This window comes from Sylvia atricapilla, chromosome Z (assembly GCF_009819655.1).
Source record: "Sylvia atricapilla isolate bSylAtr1 chromosome Z, bSylAtr1.pri, whole genome shotgun sequence".
Taxonomy (NCBI): Eukaryota; Metazoa; Chordata; class Aves; order Passeriformes; family Sylviidae; genus Sylvia; species Sylvia atricapilla.
The window spans coordinates 33,605,991-33,630,361 of NC_089174.1; the positions used below are offsets into that span (position 1 = coordinate 33,605,991).

Consider the following 24,371-nt stretch of genomic DNA (forward strand, 5'->3'; position numbering starts at 1 on the left):
TATAATTTGGCTCTGTCATTGAAATCACTCACTTCCTGGCTTGAGATAATAAGCCCCCAGTTTGTGAAAGGAGAGAATAAAATGTACCTAAAGAGAGTACTTGAGATCTCTTTTCACAGGGAGTGCTACTCAGAGTAAAATGAAAAACAGAATCACAATAAATACAGATTTGGTCACAGAATCATACAAGGCTAAGGGTTTGTAATACATCTTAAAGATCATCTAGTCCCGACTCCAGCTGCCATGAACAGCGACACCTCTCATTATACTAGATTTCTCAAGGAGGTACCTAAACTGATCCTGAACAGCCCCAGGGTTTGGGCATCCACAATCTCCCTGGGCAACCCGTTCCAGTACCTTACCATCTTCACAGTGAAAATTTTTTTCTTAACATGTAACCTAAATTTCCCCTCTTTCAGTTTTTATCCATTATTCCTTGTCCTATCACTACAGTTCCTGACAAAAAGTCCCTCTCCAGCTTTCCAGGGAGCACCCTGCCTTGATCTTGCTAGGAGATCTTTATACAACTTTCTCTTTTCCAGCCACAACTTTCTCATACTGTCTTCTTAGGGAAGATGCTCCAGTCCTCTTATCAATTTCTTGGCCCTCCTCTGGGCTTGCTTCAACAGTTCCGTGTCCTGCTTCTGTTGGGACACCAGAACTGAACACAGCGCTCCAGGTGGGGTCCACAGGAGCAGAGCAGAGAGGCAGAGTCACCTCCTTGCCCTGCTGGCCGTGCTCCTTTGGATGCAGCCCAGAGCGCGTTTGGCTCGCTGGGCTGCACGTGCACGCCGCCGGCTCACGCTGAGTTTTCCATCAGCCATCACCACCAAGTCTTTCTCCTCATGGCTGCTCCCAGTCACTTCTCTGCCCAGCCTGTAGCTGTGTTTGGGATTGCATGACCCAAGTGCAGGACCTTGCATTTTGCTTTGTTGAACGCCATGAGGTTTGTGTGCACCCACGTCTCAAGCATGTCAAGGTCCCTCTGGATGGCATCACTTCCCTCCAATGTGTCAACTGCAACACTCAGCTTGGGGTCGCCAGAAAACTTGCTGGGCATGCACTCAATCCCATCCTCACTCTTCTACTAGAAACCCTTGTCTTGAGGCTTTTTCTAGAAAGCTTTCTAGAATTCGTGCTTGTGTGTTACAATTGTTTTTTTTCAACAGAAAAGATCATTGCCACAAAGATTTCCATCAAGAAACAGATTTAGACAGAAACACCAAGTAAGTGTAAAAAGAAATATATAAGAAGGAAAATTTAAAGAAAATAGAAAGTAAAGTAAATTAACATTGAGGCAATTCCAATGGCTCTAAACAGGGATCCCTCTGCATTCTTGAGACAAGAGCAATACTTGGGAGAGCAACGGCCTTTATAACATAACTAAGTATATACAGTATAATCAAACATTCTTTTATATTTTATATGGTATTTATTTAGTAGTATTTAGTTATATATTCTACTAATAAAACCATAAATTGCACATCAATACATACCAATGTAATGGCAAAGGAGATAGATAGATAGATAGATAGATAGATAGATAGATAGATAGATAGATAGATAGATAGATATACATACACATATATTTGAAAACTAAGCAATTGGAACATTTGGTTTCCATGTGTTGGTATATACATTGAACTTTGCCACAAAAAAGCTTTACCCCTAGTCAGCAAAAGATAGTGTAAATCATGAAATATGTATCAAAACTGTTGTTTCTCCTTGCATATGGAAAATGAGGAGATCCCTTCCCCTTTTTGGAAATTCTCTGCAATGGACTAATGCCAGAAATTACCTAAGATATGTTTGCAATACTTAACAAAAGGATTTTGATATGACCTGGTCTGTGACCTATTCCTGCTATCTGAGAAGCATTTCTTCAGGGGAAAAAAATTACAGGAACTGCTGAAAACATGTGAACATGACTTTCACATGTTTTTAAAACCAGTATGTTTCCATTTCTCAGCTGATTTTTTGTTTTGTTTCTGGTTTTATTTTGTTTTGTTTTGTTTGTATTTAAGCTTTATTTTTCTTTTGCTTAGCATAGAATACATATCTGAGCCCTTCCACTTTGTGTGAGGGCTGAAGATTACTGTCTATTCTTTTCCAGTACCTTTCTATGGCAATAACTGCTGGCCCTGCAGGATTGTGTTTTCTCATTGCAAAATCATCCAAAGTGTTTGACAGAGCTGTCTTGGCTGCATGGCAAGACAATTGCAGAGCAAACACAGACAGAACACAGACACCACCAGCTGCAGAGGTGCTGTGTGGGTCAATAGGACAGTGCATGGGTCTGACAAGTGCTTTGTTAGGTTTTTGTTGTTTTGGGGTTTTTTTGTTTGTTTGTTTGTTTGGTTGGTTGTTTTACTTCAGTACTTTTTACTTTGTTTTCATTTGCATTTTTCTGTTCCCTTGTAGCAGCAAGGCAGCTACCAGTTCTGTCATTATCCCTCAACCACTCAGACCTGGGAGAAAACTCCAGCTTTGTTCCTCCCTGCACATATGATTCCAGGCAGCACTGGCTCTGCCTGCTGAGCAGGACCAACACAGAGAGGTGAGCTCCACAAGCCTGGAGGTACTTATAGGTCAGACCTGATGGGGAACACTGACCTAATTGGACTTCCACCTCCAAAATGTGCATGTTCAGATGTTTGCAGAAGCATTTTGCCTCTTCGCTGAAGTTGGCAGAAGAAATGGGCTGATAAGTAAAAAATTAAAAGCCTGGTGAGAGGCAAAAGCAATCTCCCAAGGGAATTAGTAAGAAATTCAGAAGTGAGACAGGGAAACTTTGCCAGGCAGGTGGATTTTGAAGCTATTTTATGTTAAGCAGATTAAACATAAATCTATATAAAACCTAGTGACATAGGGAATTCTCACAGTCTGGTGTGGCAGTGTCATTTAATGTATTTAATAATTACAATAATTCATATAATTTATTGAATGCAGAATTTTTTTGGGTGATGTTCAATATCCCGTTCCAGTGAGGACACTGGGAATGGAAAGAACCTGAGCATGCTTCTGCTTTTTCTGCTCTTATATTGGGCTAAATGTCTCCACCACCAACACCGGGATGGTGGTCCTTGATGCAGGGTGCCTCTGAAGACTTCATTGTAACATAGCATAAATAACTTAACTCAGCCAAGCCAGTTTCTCCTAGGCCTCTATGTGTAAAACCATAGCCTCTTTCTCAACATACATCTCACAGTTAGTCCATGTTTCTCCTTTGGAGTCTTTCAAAGTTACAACAGCTCGTGAGAGTTTTTTACAGTGGTGTTTGTGCGACTAAAGCAAAAAAATATAGTTTCAGATATTTATATATTAATTTGTATTTATCTGTAATTATGTACAATAATATATACAAAACTGCATAATTATGTTTTTGTAAAGGTAATTTAATATTGATAAATTAGGCACAAGGTGCAATCGTTCTCTGAACACTCAGCAAAAATGCAAGTTATAACATTCAGATGAACTTCCACCCTAGATGTTAGGTAATTGCTCCACACAGAACCTTCCTCTGAATTCAGATACAGAGCTTCTCAAAGCATATGCATTCAGTTACTTGCAACTGCACTCACTGCCTTAGGTTAAGGTTCATTCGCAGTGAATTACTAGAAGCAAAACTACAGGTAAAATGAGAAACAAAATTACATTACCAGAAGTAAAATCTGTGGCAAGGATGATAACACCACTCTCTTTCCTCCAATTTATCTATTACAAATAGTTTTTATGAAATAAGACAAATCATGTCAGCAAAGTGGCTAAACAGTCTGTATTAACGCTCTTTATCAATGAAAATGGGGATGGCAATCTAAAAAGGCACATTTTCAGAAACAGGGTCTTTATTTAGATTGTCCTGAAAACTCTCATCCCACACTTCCTACTTTTTATTGTTACAGGAATTTAATTCTCTATTAGAACTAAATTTGGTTTCCAATTAGAAAATACAATCCATTCCAAAAATAAAGTACTTGAGGCAACACAGACTGAGAGATTGGTGGTAATGTTGTTTAATAAATTAAGAATAAACTGGAAATGTAGGAGCCATTAAATTTGCTTCATATTGCAAGTGTGTTGGTATCAGAAAAGTCACTCATCTTTCTCTGGTTTTTATTCCAGCCATCTACAATGAGATGATAATACACATCTCGGAAGATTGACAGGCTGGTCAGACAGACATGGCTACCCACAGGTGAACTACGAAACAAAAAAGTATATAAAAAATCATTTAGTCTCTGTTTTTCTTATACCATTGTTACCTATTGTGATGATTTGCACAAGCAGAACATGTTTATTTGCATGTTCTTTCAAATTTCTTCACAACATATGAACTTAAAATTTATATTACATTAGTGAAAATAGTACATTTCCAAGTTTCTGTTTTCCATATTTTCAAATTTCTGTAAATCTGTCTAAATACAAACAGTTATGTGGTTTTCTACACCAAATAGTTACGTGGTTTTCTACAAACATAGAAATATGTTCAGCAAACATATTTGCTGAGAGGCAAAACCATCAAAATTTTCATTAATTTAAATATTTTTGAAGTTTTGTAACCTACTCTAAAGAAACTTTCTCAGTTGGTTTTTATGCATCCTCGAGGAAAGTAGGACAGTTAACTTGTTTTTCAACACATTGGTACAATAACTTCAAGAAAAAATTAGCACAGAAAACTAGATCTTGGTCAAAATACTTTATAGATTATTTCTTTGAGTTTAGAGTATGTCTTTAGACAGTGATTCTTAAAAAAATCTTCAAGTGGTCCAAAAATCTCATCATGACTCCATGGCCTCACTTGGAGCTCTGTGAAGGACTTCTGCACTGTACTTATCTGCAAAACAAAGACCTGGTGGAAATGTGGATAGAAGTCACTTGTTTCTCCTTTTGAGATCACTTATTTCTTAGGGGAAAATGAAAAATGATTCTGATATAACCCAAAAAATATTGGAATGGGTAATTTCACTTTCTGTTTTCAATGCATACAATGTCTAGATAATATTTTTTTTTTTAAATCCAGGCAGAAGGGGACAAGGATGCTTAACAATAGTGTTGTCTTCAGGATGAAATCACAGAGCCTAATTACGGAAATGCGATATTAAGTGAAAGCAGGAACCTCACATGTTTCTGGTGAAGATCCTCTGGAATCACATTTCCCTCCTTACCGACCACATAAAAAACCTTTGGAAGTCAGTGTGATAAATTAGGTCCCCGGTGGTGGAGTGTGACTAACCCATTTCTGTTCACAAAACAGATCTGTAAATACATATTCCTTTTATGAAGTAAAAATTTCTGTCATATACATTGGGCTGCTTGGCTAATAATGGGGGTGACAGGCAAGCCAGTATGAAAATAACAAAGTTTTAAAGGAAAGCAGAAGTCTTCATGGTGAGAATCACTGTTTTCCTGTAACCTTTCAGAAGTCAGGAATGAGAAAAAAGTTCTGCAAGAGCTGTTGGCTCTGCTTTACTCAGAATGGAATCACTTCATGTATTAAAATGCCAATTTTCTCTTTTCTAAAACTTGAAAGTTTAATCCCACAGGGGTCTGGGCATAAGAAATACCAACATTTCAAAATCTGCCACCAGTTATGCAGAGTATTTGAACCTACATTAGTCACAATTTTTCACCTTGCTTTACTCTTCCATATTTTTTGAAGCACAATCAAAACACCAGCAAGCCTCCAGCAGATTATGTGCTTTATTAGCACACAGTCATAGGCACCCATACACCGAAAATAAAATGGTAGCCCTTTCAAACTAAATCTGATCACTCTTGTCTAAGAAGATGTAGAAAGAAAAAAAAAAATCAGTGTGGTTTCTAGTTTGTAATTGAGGATCTTTGTCACTAAAAATTTTCATGTCTCTGTTGTAACAGCAAAACAACATGTCCAAAGATTTAAACAAACAATCAGCTGTCAGTACAAGTTGATTTGATGCTTTTCAAAATCTAATTGACCTTTGTAAAGGCAAAAGAGCAATACTTGACATTTTGCTGAAAATAATAAAAACATAATTTAGCAATTGTCATCCAACCGTGGTTAGCTCTAGCTTCACAGTTGCTCAACTCCTTCCAGACCCAAAAGACTTGCAGTCCTCATATGCATCAGAAAATTCCTGAGAGAGCTGCTTCTAAGCAGTTGTATTCAGATCTCACATCTAACTGTTGACATGTTCCCTTTAGGAGAATAAAATCTATCACCAAAATTCGATACAAAAAGTAAACAATGGCAACATTGCATTCACATACTTTCAAACAAATTGATTTACAAAAGATTTACAACAGTTAACAATGCAGTTAACACATGCCTTAAATTCACAGACGTTTTGTTAAAAGATGGAAACACTGAAAATCTTGAAGAACTTTGTGGTATGTGGTCGCACGGTGTGTCTGAGCAGGTTGGATGTTTAAGAGCTTCTCCCACAGCTGTCAGTACTATTAGACACAGGCAAAGTGAATGTAACTATGAAAGATGTTCAATGCTTTGTCTGTGCCCTCACATCACACTGCCTTCTGAACAGAACCAAGAGTTGTTCTTAACTAGACTAAACAAACTGAAGTCTCTAAAAAACTAGAGTATGCTATTTTGCATGCAAGATGACACCAGTGTGATTACACAGCTGCTGGATCAAGGCCAATAAGGACACCGTCAAAAGATGACAGAAAACATGTGAAATACTTCTAGACTTCTGAAATGAGATTTTCAAATCTCTGCTCACCACTCATGCTTTTTTTTTTCCCTACTACAATATACAGAATTCATCTCTTGGACCAATGGGTTAGAAATGTCCACAGAATCCCAAATAATGCATCACCAATAACCTTTACAATAATATTTAAATTGCTCTCATTTATAATGTGACAATCATATTTGCTGCTTTCAGATCTGTATTGTGCTGCTAATTTCCATTTCTCCTGAGGTAAGTGATACACTCATCCCAGTCTTATATGTACTTCTTATATTTATGTATATATAGAGAGCTTATCAATTTATAGCATAAATACTTTCACTACTTGTATCTTAGTGCATAATTCTGCACCTAGTGTGGTTGAATCTCATATAATCTCTAATAAGTCATTCTGCAGACTAAAACGATTCATTTCATTTTGTAGGATATATCAATCCTCTGAATAAACAATAATACCTAAACCTCTGTAATAAAACAGCTATACTAGAATTTCTTCTGCCATGCTTACAAGGAAAATTCAAGTAAAGGTTAGTATCAAGATCCACTATTTTTTATACTTTTCTAATTTTATTTTCACCCTATTTTTTCCTTAACTCTTACTTCCCTCAATTTTGCTGAAAACCTGTATTTAAATACCTGCCTATGAGTTGAACAGATCTGCTGCTTTTATTTTGTCCAGGTTAGCCAGGTAACAGCTTGGATTAGTATGATCATGTCAATGCATCCAAACCAGGTATTGTTTATAAGTATCTGATCTTTAATTGTAAAACTGCTATCAAACTAACAGGCTTCTAGTTGCCAAAATGAAAACACAGTTAGAATATAAGATGTAGCTGAACCACTGTTGCAGAACAAAAAAAAATTTGCTGATGCACAAAAGTCTCCAGCCTTATTTCATGGATTCTTTCTTCACTCTATTCCAAACTACTTTTGAGTTAGTCAACTTATTTTCATATTATGCCATTGTTTCAAAGAGTCACTGTTCCTTTTTGCCAGTTTAGTCTTTAGTCCACACCAACAACCATGTCTTAAGGTGTGGCACTGGAGTTTTAGGCTGGATATTAGAAAGTATTTCTTCACAGAAGGAGTGGTTTGTCACTGGAATCAGGTGCACAGGGAGGTGCTGGAGTCACTGTCCTTGGAGGTATTTAAAGAAAGACTGGATGTGACACTCAGTGCCATGGTCTAGTTGACAAGGTGATATTGGTTCATAGGTTTGACTCAATGATAACACAGGGCTTTTCTGACCTAGCTGATTCTGTGATTATTAAGAGGAAAGCACTTTTAAAAAGAATCCACTGAAGAGGTTCTTTCTTGGCTAATTTTGTCCTGGTTTCGGCAACTTCTGATTCCTTATTTCCTAGGCTAGCAAAGTCATTATCAACTGCACTTAAAGAACTGCTCTGTCCTCACTGTAAAATACGCATATGCAGTTTATGTGCATTTACATTAATATCAGTGCTTTTTTTTTTTAACCACTCTCAGGAAAAACTGCCAGAGACTGGTCTCATGGGTGATTTCAAGATGATTTTAACTGTGTCTAGCTGAGAAAACTATTTAAGTGGTCTCTATTTTTTTCAAGTTTGGAACTCCTCCTGAACTCACACTGATGGCTATATGCACTTACTTTACATACATAACAGAAGTTCTTTCATGCATTATTCTATATAAGGACCATATGATTTGATTCTGTAAGGACCAATCTGATTGGATTTTATTTGCCCCAATCTCTACACATTTTTTATACCCCTTCCTATGTTCTTCTTTTACTAATTTGAAAGTAATCTATAAGTCATGGCTGTGTCATGGACCTTTAAGTCATATTCCTTCCACACTCATCAGATGGATGACATTCCAAAAAATAAAATCATTTCCAGAAGTGACAGCTGTGTAAATGTATTCTAAGCCAAGGACTCAATAAAATACAAAGAGGTCTTTATGTTGCATTCACTTCAGGAAAAAAAAAAAAGTTTAAGTCAATCTTTACTGAATTCCACTCATTTCAGTGTTACTTCATGAAACACTTAAAGAAATCTTAGCTTATCATGGTTTCTGCAAAAATTGCATATCATGAATATGCTAAGTAACAATGAAATTATGAGAGATAAATTCAGTAGAGTATTCACTCTTTCTGCAGTAGTTACTTGAAGGCCACTGATGCTGTACATAAAATAAGGAAAATATTTTATTTTTGCATTAATTTTGCAAACTCCAAAACAAGGCTTGATCTGTATTTATTATAAAGAAAAGGAGAAAATATTCTTCTCATACTGGTGAAACATCATGCTTGTCTAGGAAATGTGTAGGTAGAAGAAAAAGGAATGGTTCTCTTCCTAGAGAGTATTAAAACTTCTCAAGCCTTTATTTCACAGAAAAATTCAGATGAGGCTCCATAAGGCAACAATGTTCAGTCAGAAGATATGTATGCACAGGGACCACTCTGCAGTGCTGAAACTTAAGAAATTGAATCCACTGCTTTCAAGTCATTCCTAAAGATAGATGAGGTCTTATTTAAACTTTCCTACCTATCTAATTCCCAGATGTTTGGGGTTTATAATTAGTTCTGAAATATTTTCTGAAAAATGCACTCAGTCCATGTAACTGGTGTTCTATCTATCACAGTGAATCAGTTGTAAATAAAGAAAAACTGGCTGGATGAGATGTCTGAAGGTCATTCAGTAGACTCAGAATCCACTAGTCGGGTCAGTATAACCTTGTCTCGATTAATTTAAAAATCTTATAATAGTAGAGATTCCCAACTTCTTTGGGAAACAGTTACAGTTCCCTACTTCCTTCTCATGAATTATTTTTCCTGATATTCAGTCTGAACCTCCCACACCAAAGTTTTGTGGCCATGTGCCCCTGTTGCCTTTTACCTGGGGCTATGAAGAGAGTAGAGTGGAAGAGTATGAAAATGTAATTTTTTAACCACTTTCCAATTATTTGCATGCTGGTATTACATTTTCAGTCCTTTTCTTTCTCACCTGACTACATAAACCTAGCTCCTGCAGGCACTGTTCAAAAGACATGTGCTACATCCAGGCCTCTCACCACGGTGGTAGCCCTCCCTTGGACACCTGCAATATCCCCACATCTTGTGAAACAGAGACTCCAAAACTGGATGGAATTTTCGAAGTGTAGCTTCACTCTGAGTGGACAGGCAAGATAACTCTATCTTCTGGATAAATCCCTTCTAGTGAAGCTTCGTATGTGCTTTACCAGATTTACTGGAGGAATTCCATTTTCTCTAGTACTGTCAATCCCCAATTTCCTGAAGTTATGCTTTGCCTTCCCAAAATTTGAGAGCAATATTGTCTTTTCCTTGCTATCGTGCTTATACTCAGTCACTTCAGCATTTTTGGATCAAGCCCTTTCAACCCCATCAATTAATGGTCTTAACATAACAATAAGGAATTTATTAGTTAAATTTAAAGGCAGAAAAAGAAATTTATTCTACATTATGATTATACCAAGATACTTCTTGTAACAGGATTATTGAAAAAAAAATGAGGAAAAAAGCTATTTATGGTAAAATAAAGAGACTGGCAGCAATGCAAAAAAAAAGAAAAAAAAGATGAGTGATTTGTTACAAATACCAAACTAACTTGGTTGTTATTTTATTCTTCACAGTAAGAAAAAGTCAATTCAAATTAAGAGAGGTGGAAAACTAAAAGAACACACCTGATTCCAAGTCCTTTTCAGTGGATATACTTGTACTGATTTCAGCAGTTATAGTTGCATTTTTTTTGCTTGTTATGTGCTACATAATTCTGGCCATAACGAACAATTCCTGAGGAGAATGGCTAAAACTGTTTTTTACCTTCTACTGCAAAAAATTGGTCTTAAGCGATTTTTCCTGAAATATGTTATTAATGTAAAATTCTTAAAGAATGGATGAAGGAACTTCAGAGATGCCGGAAGACCTAAAATGTAATTTAATCACTGTATTTGGGGTTCTTTTAATGATTTATAGTCATATTTTTCTATTTTAAGTGTGTCACTGAAAAGTCTAAATTTTTTTTGGTGATTAGTTGAAAATCCAGTAAGTCAAAGCCCACTTCACTGTATATTATTTAAACACATTATAAACACAGCTCTAAACACAAACTACTCTTATGACATCAATTTCTCATGTATATTTAAAAGATATTCAGTTCTATTCTAACAATGCTTCCTATGTTTACTTGACACAGCACACTTTTTTTCCTTTGTTTTGCCTTCAGCTATAGCCCAATTTTGGGTCCATTATGTACGGACTTGAACAGCTAAATGGAATCTTTTACCATAATTTCACACGTAATTACAGAAAAATGTGTTAAAGTATGTTTCAGGTGATAACTAGAAACAGAGAGGACTTTTCTTTAAGAAAGAAGCTGTAAACAGAAAAAGGGATATAAAATTGTTGTTGTTAATTCATGCTGTTATCAACTCTCATGGACAGCTTTGTATGTTTGCGCAGCTACTATAATACGTAGCAATGCTACTGTCCATTCAGGATCACAACCCAGAAGTTCAGCTGATGTCAAAAAATGTAAAGTTTCAGAAGGGACATGCTTTCTTTATTTGCTTTATTTTTATTTTTAAAAATGCACACAGTGAACAACTTTCAAGGTTAAGTGAATGGCTTTAAGTACACTATTGTTTTTCCTTACAGGTAAGAATACAAGCCACCAGAAACAGCTTTATAGAACAGATGTCAAAGTGCAGATGTGAATTGCTTTGGATGTGTATTTTACCTTGTGTCTGGGGTAGCATTTGAATTGTTTGGCCTGTGTTTAATTGTGTTTGGTTTGTGCACTCAGCTGACATATTTGGTTGGACTGTATCTACTTGAACAAGCATATGTCTTTTTCTAGATATCCTAGACATAAATTGTAGCTCATCTTATCTTGGAACTTTTATGAGGTCTTCATTGCCTTTTGTTGGGCTTATTTGCAGTGTAGAATCACCTTTTTCAAAATCTGTAGGCAGACTTTTACAGCCTGCCACATTTACTCGCATGTCATGTCTATCTAGCAGTGCGTTTGGTTTTGTGTGGCTGTGAGAGTCTGAAACACTGCATGGGATCTTCTAGCCTATCTCTGACTCATGGGAGCAGAAGCTTTCGGAAGATGTCATAAGACACAGGAAGTGAGCCTATTTATAGTGGTGGACCTCTCTGTGTCCCCTGGCTACATCCCAGAGTTGAACAGTATGTTCTAGGAAAAAATATGTATTTCATTTGAGACTGATACTGGCATGAGCTTTATAAACTGTGTACTTGTGTTTATATTCTTTCCAGCATAATATAATGGAGAATTTACAAAACTGTTTATCTTTACTGCTTTTTACTATCACAATAAGTGGTATTTTTTAAACCTTGTTTCTCTTTCCAAAACGGTGTCATTTTCATTTCTCTTAATGCTTTTCCTATTGTTTCATTATAATACATAGGGTTTTTTTGCCAACTTACCCATTAATTTTCTTTGATATCTTATCTCCTTTTCTACTCAAGCTAGCCTTTCCTCCCGTTCTGGCTTGTCATAGCTATTTTAATTATTTTAATTAATGTGTTTAATTAATGCACTTTGGTTAATCTCATCTTCTCCAGCCAATGTCAGGTTTGGATAGACACCTCTTCACTTGTTTTCTGTATGCCCAAATATCTTGTGAAAGGCTTTTCAGGTATTTGTGCCTGAACTTCTGAGTCTTCTCTTATTGCAATCTACTAAAATAAGTTGACTTATAGAACCTTTTGTAAAATTCGTCTCTAAACTGAGACATTGTGTTAGGCAAGTCAGCCCATTTGCTGAGTTTGGAAAACCACCAGTCAACTCTTCCACATTTTTCCTGTGTTTCTTCAGAAGAAGTATTTTGCATGTAACACTGATGCTTATTGCATGGGCATGAGTTTTCCAGTTATGATCAAACACAGAACAGGCAGACATATAACCCTTATCTGCATCATCCAAAACAAACACAAAAGGATTTTTTTTCAGTTGTCATTAACAATGGGTTACCTACAAGCTGCCATTTATTTTTTCTCCTGATATTCCTGAAAAATTGATGTTTTATACTGTTGATGGGTAATATCACAGTATTTCATAAGAGTAACATTTAGATTCAAAATTACTTATTGAAAAATTGAATTAAATTATGGCTGAGAGGAGAGTGGTGGGGCTTATTGCAAGGAAACCGTGACTGGGGTAACTGTGGCATACCTAATATCTTGTAGTTTACAGTGTAGATACACCTTACGTAGAGGATGGAGGTGTGCAGCGCAGTGGAAATAGAGCCAAAGAAATATCTAGATTTTACTAAGAAAGTCAGCAGCAGAGAACAGCCTAGGAATGGGCCTGAAGCCTAATTCTGACCTTTTTGCAAACAATGGGAAGGGATACACCCACTGCCCTGAACTTTGGTTCCAGTGAATGCAAATATGCCTCTGTTGACATCAGCTACACAAATCAGAAACACTCCTCTAGCTGCATGAAAAACACAGTAGTTGGTATAGTGCATGCAAAAGAGCTTGTGAAATCCCAAACATTTGAGAGAAATACTCAAGATAGCAGCTTATTCTTTCACTCCTGACCTTAGAAAAACACATATCTTGTGAATAAAACCACAATGACAATCATCAGTTATGAAAAGAAGCAAAGGTTTTTTCTGTTTCACAAGGGAAAAGATGAAGACACAGTCTTATCCTGCAAGGGCAATAGAGTATGTTTCTGCATCACAGATGCTGTACAGGTAGGACAATTAGTTGCACACTGCTAAGGAGTTAAAAATACCAGATATCCCAAACATGCTTCTTTTCCTTTCATGGTTTTCTAAGTGCATTTTTTATTTTGTAAATAAAAAAGCCCTCCCATTTGCATGTTTACTCCTGATGTTACAGGGAAAGGGCTGTACTAGAATAGCTCTTACTATAAACTTGTCTCTGATGGGAACCATTTCCTGCAGGAAGTGCTTGGAAACAATCTGTACTGAGTGGATGACTTTTCAAGCAAGTGCATTTCCTGGGAAATGCGTGTCATCATGCTAACAAACACAATGGATAATATTCAGTGTCCTTCCAATCTCCTGCATTGAATCCATTTGGATATCCAACACATTTTAATGGATCACGTTTTGCTTCTTTACACAGTCCATAGTTCCTGAGCAGCAGGGAACCAGGCCTCTGCTCCTTGTAAACTATTTCATGTCCTCTTTTCTGTTTAAAAAAACTCTTAATGAAAAAGGAATTGCTTTCTGGCTGAAATAGGGCTTGTTGTATAACAGAAATACTCACCAATAAATGGAAAACCCACCTTTTATTGCAGAAAAACAACCTTATTTTAACAATCATCAATTCTGAGAGTTGACAAAGACATGAGAATAAGATGCCAATAGAATGCATGACAAAGACAGCTCGTTTCTACTGTTATCATTACGAAAATGTGTTAGCCACTATCAAATCCCATTTCCTTTCCCAGTCACAAACAGATGGGCTGAGATTAAATCTTCAAAGGACACTGGCCATGACTGTCCGTGAGCTGGATAAATGTGGCTCTGCATAGCCTGTGGGTCAGAATGACTCTCAGCAGGAAGTGTGCACTCCCAAGACCAGACCCTCATGTGTGGGAACATGGTCTAAAACTATCTGAAGTTACACCTGCCTAAAGCAAAACCTTCATTTTTCTTCAGTATTTGTAATACATATTTCTGTTTTGCAGAAAAGTTTTGCACATTGATATTTTTTTCAAAGTTAGTTTCTTTTATCTGATTATTTGATGAAAATCATAGATTAAAGAAATTTACAGACTTTTCACCTTGTTCATTCCCTGTTTTTCATTTCATGCTACATGTCTGGTCACTTAAATCACACGTTAGTTTTTCCATTCCTTGACTAGATAAACCCTAACTTTAAAAGAAGAGAATAGTCTGTATGGAATGGTTATTTAAAGTGTGGGGGTGTTCCAGGAAATATTTTTAAAACTTGTTTTATCATGGAGATTTACAAAGTTTGAAGACAATAATCTAAAAAAACAAATATAAAAACTGTAATACTGTGAAAGAACTACTCTATTTTTTACCTTCTCACAGGGTATGCAACACCAAAAAGCTCTTTGCTTTTTAAGTATACAGTAGCTTTCTACTTAAAAAGCAGCTAGGTAATAGTTATAAAATATAGTGGATATTGTTATCTTTTACTTGACAAAAATCCAGCAAAGGATAAAAATCCACTTTTTAAGCATGGAGTATGAAACTCCTCATAGCTGAAAATAAAGTTTTTTGTTTACTACTGTTGGAGCTCCAGACACACAAGTTTTAATTTAGGATAATAAGCAGGAAGAGACAATGCAATTGAAACATTTTCATCTCCTTTGAATAAAGAAAAAAAAATATTTCAGCTTTTACTGATTCTCTGGGGCTAGAAAAAACAAAAGTAACAGTTTTCTCTTCCTGATGTGGAAGATTAATACTGATATAATTTGAATAGAGATGCTATGTTAACTTCTGCAGGCCTGTTGACATATACAGTTATTGCCCAGATATTAGTAATTATCATTAAGGCAAGAACCCAAAAAATACCACATCTATTGGTGAAGCAGAACCAATTTATAGCAATACATATAAAATAATAAGTAACAATTTAAACAGAAAAGTCAAATATATTACAGGGAGAAAAAAGATTTTTCCCTCAATTAAAAAAAAATAATTCTGAGATGTAATTTTGAAAGTAATTTAATATTGCCTAAGGAAATGCCCACATTTTGAATATAAAATAATCCATTTTGTGAAAATATGCCTTTTTAATTAATCCATTGTTATTTGATAAGGTATAACGATATTTAATACTGGGAAATAAAAGGTGTCACAGAGATTTCTGTTCTAAAAAAATATGAAAGGCTTACTGGAGCCCAGAAGAACTTGTCCTCCAAAGATTCTGACACATAACTGAAAATCTCCTGCTAATTTCACTGTTCTGAGAGATCAGAGGCATTTTCCCATCTGTGATATAATAACCTTTATTCTATAAATAATTCTGGAATATGCAATAATGTGTCAAATGCAATGTATTCGAGAAACCCAGAGAAAACATTTATATGGGTAATAGCTTGGAAAGAGCTATTACTTTTTATTATTAAAGATGAGTTAGTCTTTAATTGTTTCCTTTTTCAATAAAAGTTATTCGCTTTGCCAATATATATTCTACATGAAAAAAGCCAAGCCTCAAGGCTCACTACTTACAATGGAAAAAATATCAGTCTTAGGGCTATAGAATTTAAAATATTTGTCTGGTGGTTATCATTATTATTGTTGTTGTTGTTGCTGTTGCTATTATTATTATTATTATTATTATTATTATTAACAACATATACAGAAAATTGAAATACTCAGTGATTTTGCAAAGGCTGAAGATATTTCAGTTTTACTGGTATAATTATCTCAGTAACACTTTACATACAGAAGCAAGCAATTTTTTTTCTGAGTGTATTAGCGATGAAATGAAATCTATGCAGTTATAGTGCTATTGTTTGAAAACAACACATCCCTTGCTTTAATATGCATTCTATATGTCAGTTTGAGAAATAAACAGAATACACACTTCCACACTGCGACAGTGAATTATCAAATGCTGTTCAGCTGGTGAAGCCAAAATAACAAACGCGAGTGGAAAAGACACTCCCAGGTCAGAGAGAAGACCAAAGGACCAGATGCTGGCTCTTACCTGCAGGCTGTTGAAGATGATGAAGAAGACTAACATCCAAAGGTGCCTGTAAGCCATGTGCAGTCCTCCCCACAGCCAGGTGATGGAAATCAGGGCAAAGAGGTACAAGATCAAGGGGATCTCTGCAAACCACAAACACAGCATTTCAGCTCCTGCGCTCTCAGAAAAAAACATCTTTTAAAGCATTACTGATTCAGGACTCAGTTTTGCTGTCTGCGGCTAACCTCTCCAGTGGTGGACAGCCCTTCTCCTGCTCCAGTTGGATGGGGATCCCAAGGCTTTTATGACCCCACCCTGGGATCAGAAGACCAGCAGAAGGACACTGTCAGGGGTCTGGGAGGTATGAAGGGCAGAAGAAGCACAGCTCAGCTCAGCAAACCAAGTGGTGGGAAGAGTACAGATTAAGTCAATAAATATGAAATTTTGAGAAGAATGAAATTTGGAGTAGAATGGAAGAACTCTTGGCAAGCTCTAGGAATTCTAGAAATTCTAGAAATTCTAGAAATTCTGAGAGAAAACGGATTTCTAAGAATTTAGAGGAAAGGGAAAAGAATAAAAGTATTATGGTGTGTTGGTTTTGCATGGCTAGATTTTTTTGGTGAGAAGGGAAGAAGCCAGCTGTGGAAGTGATCTTCCTGTGGGAAGCTGCTAGAAGCTTCATCCATGCCTGGCAAAGTCAGTCGTGAGCTGACTCTGAAAGCAAACATGCTGCCAAGCCAATTAAAGTAGTTGGTATTGCCTCTGTGATGACATATTTAAGGAGGGAAAAGACACGTGCAATCATCTTTCTTCCTCTCCTCCCAGGGTGGCAAGGCAGCCAGCGGGGCCACGCCAGCGGGACCGTCCCAGCGCCGCGATGGCCGAGCAGCCGCGACCATGGGCCCGGGGCCGGCACTGGGAGCGCCTGTGCGGCCGGGACTGTCCCAGCACAGTCTGCAGAGAACTGTGCTTGCCTGGCCACTTTTAACTCGTCCTGCTGAGGGCAGAAGGGCAGCGGCAGCAGCAGCGGCTTCTCCTTTTGGCTGCCCCGTGTGAAGAGAGGCACCGAATGGAGCCGGCGCTGCGGCAGCCGGCAGGGACCATGTGGCCAACAGCGAGGGGCATGGTGAGACATTTCCCAGTGCAGAGCCCGGACAGGATCAGCCTTTCTGCACTGCCAAGAACTTCTCAGTTGATGGAACTTGGGAACAAAGAAACCTACGGACACCAATTCTCTCCTGAGTCAGAGAAAAGGAGAAGGTGAAGACACATGAGGAGAACAACGTGGCGGCACCAAGGTCGGTGGAAGGAGGGAGGGGCAGGAGGTGCTCCGGCCGTCAGAGCTGAGATTCTTCTACACGCCATGATGAGGACTACAATCCAACAAACAAACTGTTGTCCTGTAATTCATGAAGTGCATGGGGGGATGCAGAGGTCCACTCGCAGCCCATGAGAAAAAGTGTTCCCACTGGCGGTCGTGGATGCTGAAAAGCTGTATTCTAATGGGAAACTCAAACAGAGAGAGAGAAAAGAGAGCTAGAGAAGCCTTGCTTCCAAACCAGAACGACTCACCCTTAAAAGACTATACCCCATGAACTATGACCTGTGCGAACAGTTGTGGGAAGACTGCTTTGTGGGAAGTACTCACCTTACAGCAGGTTGAGTGGGACAGCTACTAATGAAAATTAGAACCATGTTAGAGAAGTTACAAAGAATTCTCCCCATGAAAAAAACACCACAACATAACAGAAGAGACTTCTGTCCCTAAAGAAACTGAAGAAAAATTTTTAGAAGTGACAAACTGGCCATGTGTTGTTTCCCTGCACTGTCGGTTGGAAGGAAGGAAGGGCTTGGGGGTGGGGGGAAGGGGAGGTGTTCTAAAGGTTTATTTTAGTTCTCATTATCCTCTTTTAATTATGCATTTTTTTTCTTCATGCCTTTAAGTTTTGAGCTTGTTTTGCCCTTAGAGTGTTTTCTCCTAATCCTTATCTCACCTCATGAGCCTTTTAGATTTTTTTTCTTTTTCCCTCCTCTCCTCAACTACAGCAGAGGAGAATGAGCGAATGGTTTTTCATGAGTCCTGACTTCTAGCCAGTGTCAAATGATGGCATATGTATACATAGATGATCCCAGCTCTGGCCACTTATAGGGTTGTAGGAAATTATAAGAATAGTTTATTATTTGATTTGTTGTTATTTTCCCCTTCAAGTAAAATGTAAGACATCTACCCCACAAAACTTAGAGAGACAACCTTCTCTCAGCCCAGGAGACCCCCAAGATAGACTTTGAACAAGTTCATTTCATTCACCTTCAAAAATATGTGCAGAATCTGTCTTTAAGGATGCACACATAAATCTCCATTTTATGTTCCAAACTGTACTTAGAGCATAAAAGATTCAGGGAATGCTGGCAGGAAGATGTCTGCCTGGACAAAATTTGCACTAAAGAAAAGAAAAGTTAGTTTTCACGCCCACAGGTTTCTCCTACTGACAAGTGCCAGCCCTTGTGTTAGCATGTTTGCAGCAGAATTCAAAGTCCATGTTTGCTAGATTTGCACACCTCAGGGGCAGAGGTGTTTGGGCAGGCATTGCCCCTATCCACATTAGCTATGCAGCATCAGCAAAGAGTGGGGATGTTTATGACAGGCCTTATTCCATAAACGGCTCTTTGGGAGCTCTTTAGCCATTTTGTTTAATACTGTACAAATAGCAAGGGCCTTCTGAATGTAGGCAGTACCCCAAGTCATAGAGACAACATTTAAAAAATAAAAAGCTGCTTTTTGCCACATACTGTATATTGGTACTGTTTATGGTTCTGTTTTTTTTCTTCATTGGTAACAATTGCCTGCCTCACTATCAGTATTGCAAAGAGCTAATACAGAATTGAAACTTTAGCAGCATTTAAAGCCTTGGATGTTTGTGTTCCGTATACCTATTTGCTGAATTTTGATCCAACAAAAGCTCAAAAATAAAAGGAAACGTAACAGAAAATGAGCAGCAAATTCATTTAAGCTTGTAAAATCAGAATTGCACAAAGTAAAATGCTAATAAATAGGCTTGATATGGACCAAAATAGTCTAATTATTTGTAGTTTTCTTCATATGAAAATAAAACAAACAACCCCCTCCCAAAGAAACCCCAAAGGGTTGTTCTGAGCAGAGGAACCTTCACTGACATGACTTCTACTCTAAGTCCAAGTATAAGCAGTTGCCTCTGGAGTACTTGGATAAACCTTAGTAGATAAGACTGAAGTGAAGTCAGCTCAAGATTACTATGATGTAACTGAGACATTGACAAGCAGCTCTGTTGGGTATTATATAATCCAACCATGCTGATTCACATATTTGTACACTTATCACAGAGTTTTTTAATACTGGGGTGATAGAAGATTTTATTTAAGGAACAGGTAGTCCACACCCTCCTTAAATACATATAAATGTGTATATTCATGCATAAATCATTGTCCTGACTCTTCATGTCTTTCCTTGAAATAGCTCCTCTTTTCCTTTACAGTAAGATTAAGAAACACAGACAGAGTTGACAAATTCAATACAGAGAAATGCAACTTATGCAGCTCTAGTTCCAGTTTTTAGAGTTTGAAAACTTACTAGAGTCTAGTTTGAAAAATAACTAAGTTAATTTTTTGGGGCCCATTGCATACACTCAGTTTACTGAAAGTGTCCCATTTGTCACTCCTTCTTCATTGCTGAGAAAAGATAATTTCCTTGTTAATCTGTAAGATTCATTTTCTGTTCTGAGGGCTGCAGCACATTGCAGTAAGTTATCAAGGGTAGTAAAATGTAGTTTACTACAGTAAGGGAGTGCTTAGAGTGAACACAAGATTTTGTAAGTGGTTCACACAAAAACAGTGATGGTGAGAATTTGAAAGATAGGCTGCAATATTTTCATTATGGGCTTGGATAAGATTACAAAATTTGTAAACCAGGAAAAATATGAGGATGATGGAAAAATTTAATCACTTCATCAAGAACCTAAAAGGAACTGTATTGCATACATAAAAATCTGTCTGGCCGTGCCTTCAAGAAGGGCCAAAACAGTTGGTCGGATATGATACTTCTCCCAGCAAGTCTCCCATTTACAACTCAGGGGATTCCCTAGCCAGACATGGGGATTTTTTTCCTATTTAGTAATCTTTGGGGGAACTTCTCTTTCACAAAACTGTATTGAGGTTTGATATTTCAGATGAATTATCAGTGCAAGCAATCATCATCAGATTCAGGTAATAAAATGCCAGATTGTGCAGTTGAAAAAGCCATCAGACTTGTGTTTGTTGTCTGGTTTCCTTACAGTAGAGGCAAGAACAAGAAACAGCAGGAAACAAAACATGGAACATTTCCAAACAGTTATGATTTCACCTACGGTGTTTTTAAGTTTGCAACAAATACCCTCACAATTCTGTATTTCTGAAATAAACCTCACAAAGAAAATAAAGACTGGTGACAGTTTAAAGTTTCATTCTGTGTTGCATTATAAGGCACCTGAAGATGCGTCGCATTGCAGGGAGGTTAGACTAGATGACCTTTAAAAGACCCTTCCAACCCAGGCCATTCTATGATTCCATGGTTTGTAATGACCTACTGAGAAAAATAACCTCATTTTCTCATACGTCTACACTCCTATGTCTACACCTACTGCAACTTAAGCCATCTGCTTACTGATGTCCACAAAGAATTTCAACCCCACAGGACTGCGGTTCCAGTAAGCCTGTGCGTGCTTCTTCAGAAATGAGAACTGCAACACTTGTCACATTTGTGTGCCTGAAAGGATTGGAAAAGTGCTGATAGATAGTAAACTTTACAACACAGAATGAAACTGCCTAAAAAAAAATTAAAAAAAGAAAAATTATTTTTCAGTACCAATTGCATCCTGTCCATCAACTCCTTTCATATGCATGATACACCTCTTTTGGAAATCATGGGAAGTGGATGTCTGACAGCCTCTGCATCTGAGAGCACTAAGTGCCATGTGGCCTCTTGCTAGTCCAAGACTGGGAGGATGGGAAGCACTGAAGAAAGAAGTGGAAGCAACTGTGAAGATTATTAAGAAGATGAGGAGGTGCCTTGCACCACAATGCACTGTCACACTTTCCATAGTTCATGTAACAGCAAATTGAAGATTGAGGTGGATTTACATGTAACTCCACTGATGAAGTGACAGTTCCCATGGTTCTCATCTCTGTGTAGTGCCTATTGACTGGGAATGAATAGTTTGATGCTGCCTACTACAACCTATTTTGCCAGTCAGGGAGGAAGCAACAGAAAACCTCCTGAACAATTTCAGCGAACTACTGCTCATGGTGCATAGTGAAAAATTCTTGGAAAATGCATTCCTGTTATAAGGGTCTTTTTCTTTAAAGTTAGAAAAATCAATGGACAAGCAAACAGAAAATCTACTATAGCTTTTCCCTTCTCATCCCGTCCCATCCCTTCCCTCCCCCCTTCCCTCCACTCTTCCTTCCTTCCTCCCTTCCTTGGAGGGAGAACAAGTCTAAACAATGAAAAATGGTAAATTAAATCAAAATTAAGAAAACCAAAAATTATTACATAATATTAGTGCTTTGAAGTACCTTGCAGAATGTGGCTATATCTATATGATTTAACTGTGGAAAATAAAGGATGAACTACGCTTTTATAATGTATTGAAATAAATGTCTGTATTCTCACCACTGTGTTGGTCCATATTATGCCTTTTCTTTTTTTTTTTTTCTCTCTTAATAAATAAACTCAATAAAAGAAGCAATTGAATAATACCACTTTAATTATCTTCTCAGTTTACCTATAAATATTTACTATCTGTCTTCTCCTTCAGTTGTTAAACTGCAACTGATAATTAAACATCTTTAATTGTTTATAACAGTTCTTAGCTAATGAAGACTTATTGCAAAACCTGAGAGATCTTTATAAACATTTTTTCCAGATGGGGAGAGTGTGTTGCTTCACAGAATTTGAACAATTTGTGGGAGACCTAAATTAGTAAAATATTTACAGGCTATTGCTTAAGTCATCAGTTAAACTTAGTAATGTAAATATAAAAATGGCCCAAACCCCATTCTCTTAATCTTTAAATAAGCTTGAATAACAGTGTTCCAAGTCCTGCTGGCTCTGTTTCCAATTGTTTTTGAGAGCTGGAGTAAAAAAAAAAAAAAAGTAATTTGGTAGCAGAATTTTGTGGCCAAAATAAATAAAAGACCCAACCCCCCCCAAAAAAAACCCCAGACTGCTCTCATAAAGCTCAAAGAAGAAAATGCCACCACCAAGAACATGCAATCAATGAATCATAACAAAACCAGTGGTTCCTGACTGGGAATGCTAAATGTCCAGAATTAATAACTTATCAGATACTGGAAGACCAGAAAGCTGGTAGCTCCATGAAATCAAACTGGAAAAAAATGTTCATCAATAGTTTGTAGAAATAGGAAGTAAAAAATATGTCAAAATTTTTTTTGTTAATTTACGTTTTTTGAACTGCTGATCCTTGTGGCAAAGAGAGTTGTGATATTAAAGGATACTTTTTAAAAGAAACGCCCATGTTCCATTAAGCATAACAAATACATCACTACTTCAAAATCATAAAATATTAGCCTCTCTAACCTTTTCACTACATCTCAGGGTTTTGGCAAACTTTCATATACATCTTTAAGACACCTTGGGTTATAATAAAACGAGAAAAAAGGGCATTTTATTATAGCTTATGGTATTACTGTTATGCAAGGAACATGACAAATCCCAGAAGAGTAGCAAATCAAAAGAATATGAGCCTACTTACTTCCACATAAAATTATTTAGAGGCACATTTGCAAAATATTAAATGAGTGCTAAATTTTGCAGCTGTGCAGTCGCAACTCATGCATGTGAGTTTGCTTTGACAGATTTCTTTGAAGGAAAACAGCTAAATTGATTATGTAAAGCACAGTGCAAGCAGTCTAAATTACATGAGTGAAGCTGATGCATTTTTGTTATTACCTTATTCAGATGTTAGTTCTTTATTACAAAAAACAAAAAACAAAAAAAAAAAAAAAAAAAAAAAAAACCAAAAAACACCCCCCCAAAAAAAAAAAAAAAAAAAAAAAACACCAAACCAAAAAAACCACAAAACAACCAAAAAACCCCCCAAAACTGGAGCACTATGAAGACTAAAATGTTATATCCAGTATGTGTGATGAATACCATGCATACTGTCCAGAACTCTCAGTTCAGAAGTAGCCAACATCTGATTCTTGATTTCTAAATTTATGCTGCCATTTCAAGATGAAAGCATTCCTGCAATTTACTATTCCTTTGATTCTCTTGGATACTTGATATTTATCTTATGATTTGAGATAAAGATTTAAGCCTCTATCTTACAGGTTAGAGAAGACATGCAGCTACATGTTTAAACAGACATTCTCACCTGAAATCAAAAGCCCTGTCCTCAGCATCATTTCCTGAGCACAGAAGCATGTTTGGAATGTCCTGCACTTGCATTTTGTGGGTTTATTTGTTTCTTGAAAACATCAGATAGTAGTAGGTGTAGGCAGACTATTCAGCATGTTCTGTTGTGACTAGGAATTGCATACTGCTAACAGGAGAAATCTATTTAGAGACTGGAATTAGATTATCTTTAAGGTCCCTTCCAAACCAAACCCTTCTACGATTTTACATTATGAAATTTATATGAAGGAAGATGAAAGAAGGTAGTTAAAATTTTACAACTTACTATCCAAAGCATTCTTCATGAAGTTCTATTTTGGCAACATGAAGTCTTAATCTTTACATTAATTCTGTCACTTCTATAATTATGATATCTGATTCAAGTAAGTTGTACTGCATATTTATGAGTAGGGCATGAAAATCATGCCAGTTCAAGATTCATTCAATAAATGAAGCTCATCTATTTACAATTATCAGGGGAAAAAATCAAGTTGTTCTGTTACATTTTAAAATATTTTTTGTGAAATTATGAAAGGTCAGCAAACAGAAAAAAAAAAAAAAAAAACCATTTATTTTGGAT

At 36.9% G+C, this 24,371-nt stretch overlaps 1 protein-coding gene across 1 annotated transcript in view; it reads right to left on the reverse strand.

Annotated features, from left to right (window-relative positions):
* The window catches only part of ADGRV1 (adhesion G protein-coupled receptor V1), a 258,887-nt gene that overhangs the window by 19,751 nt on the left and 214,765 nt on the right, over positions 1-24,371 (reverse strand). The window contains exon 86 of the mRNA XM_066339463.1: positions 16,384-16,505. Coding sequence (XP_066195560.1) covers positions 16,384-16,505 — 122 coding nt within the window. The remainder of the gene's footprint in view (positions 1-16,383; positions 16,506-24,371) is intronic.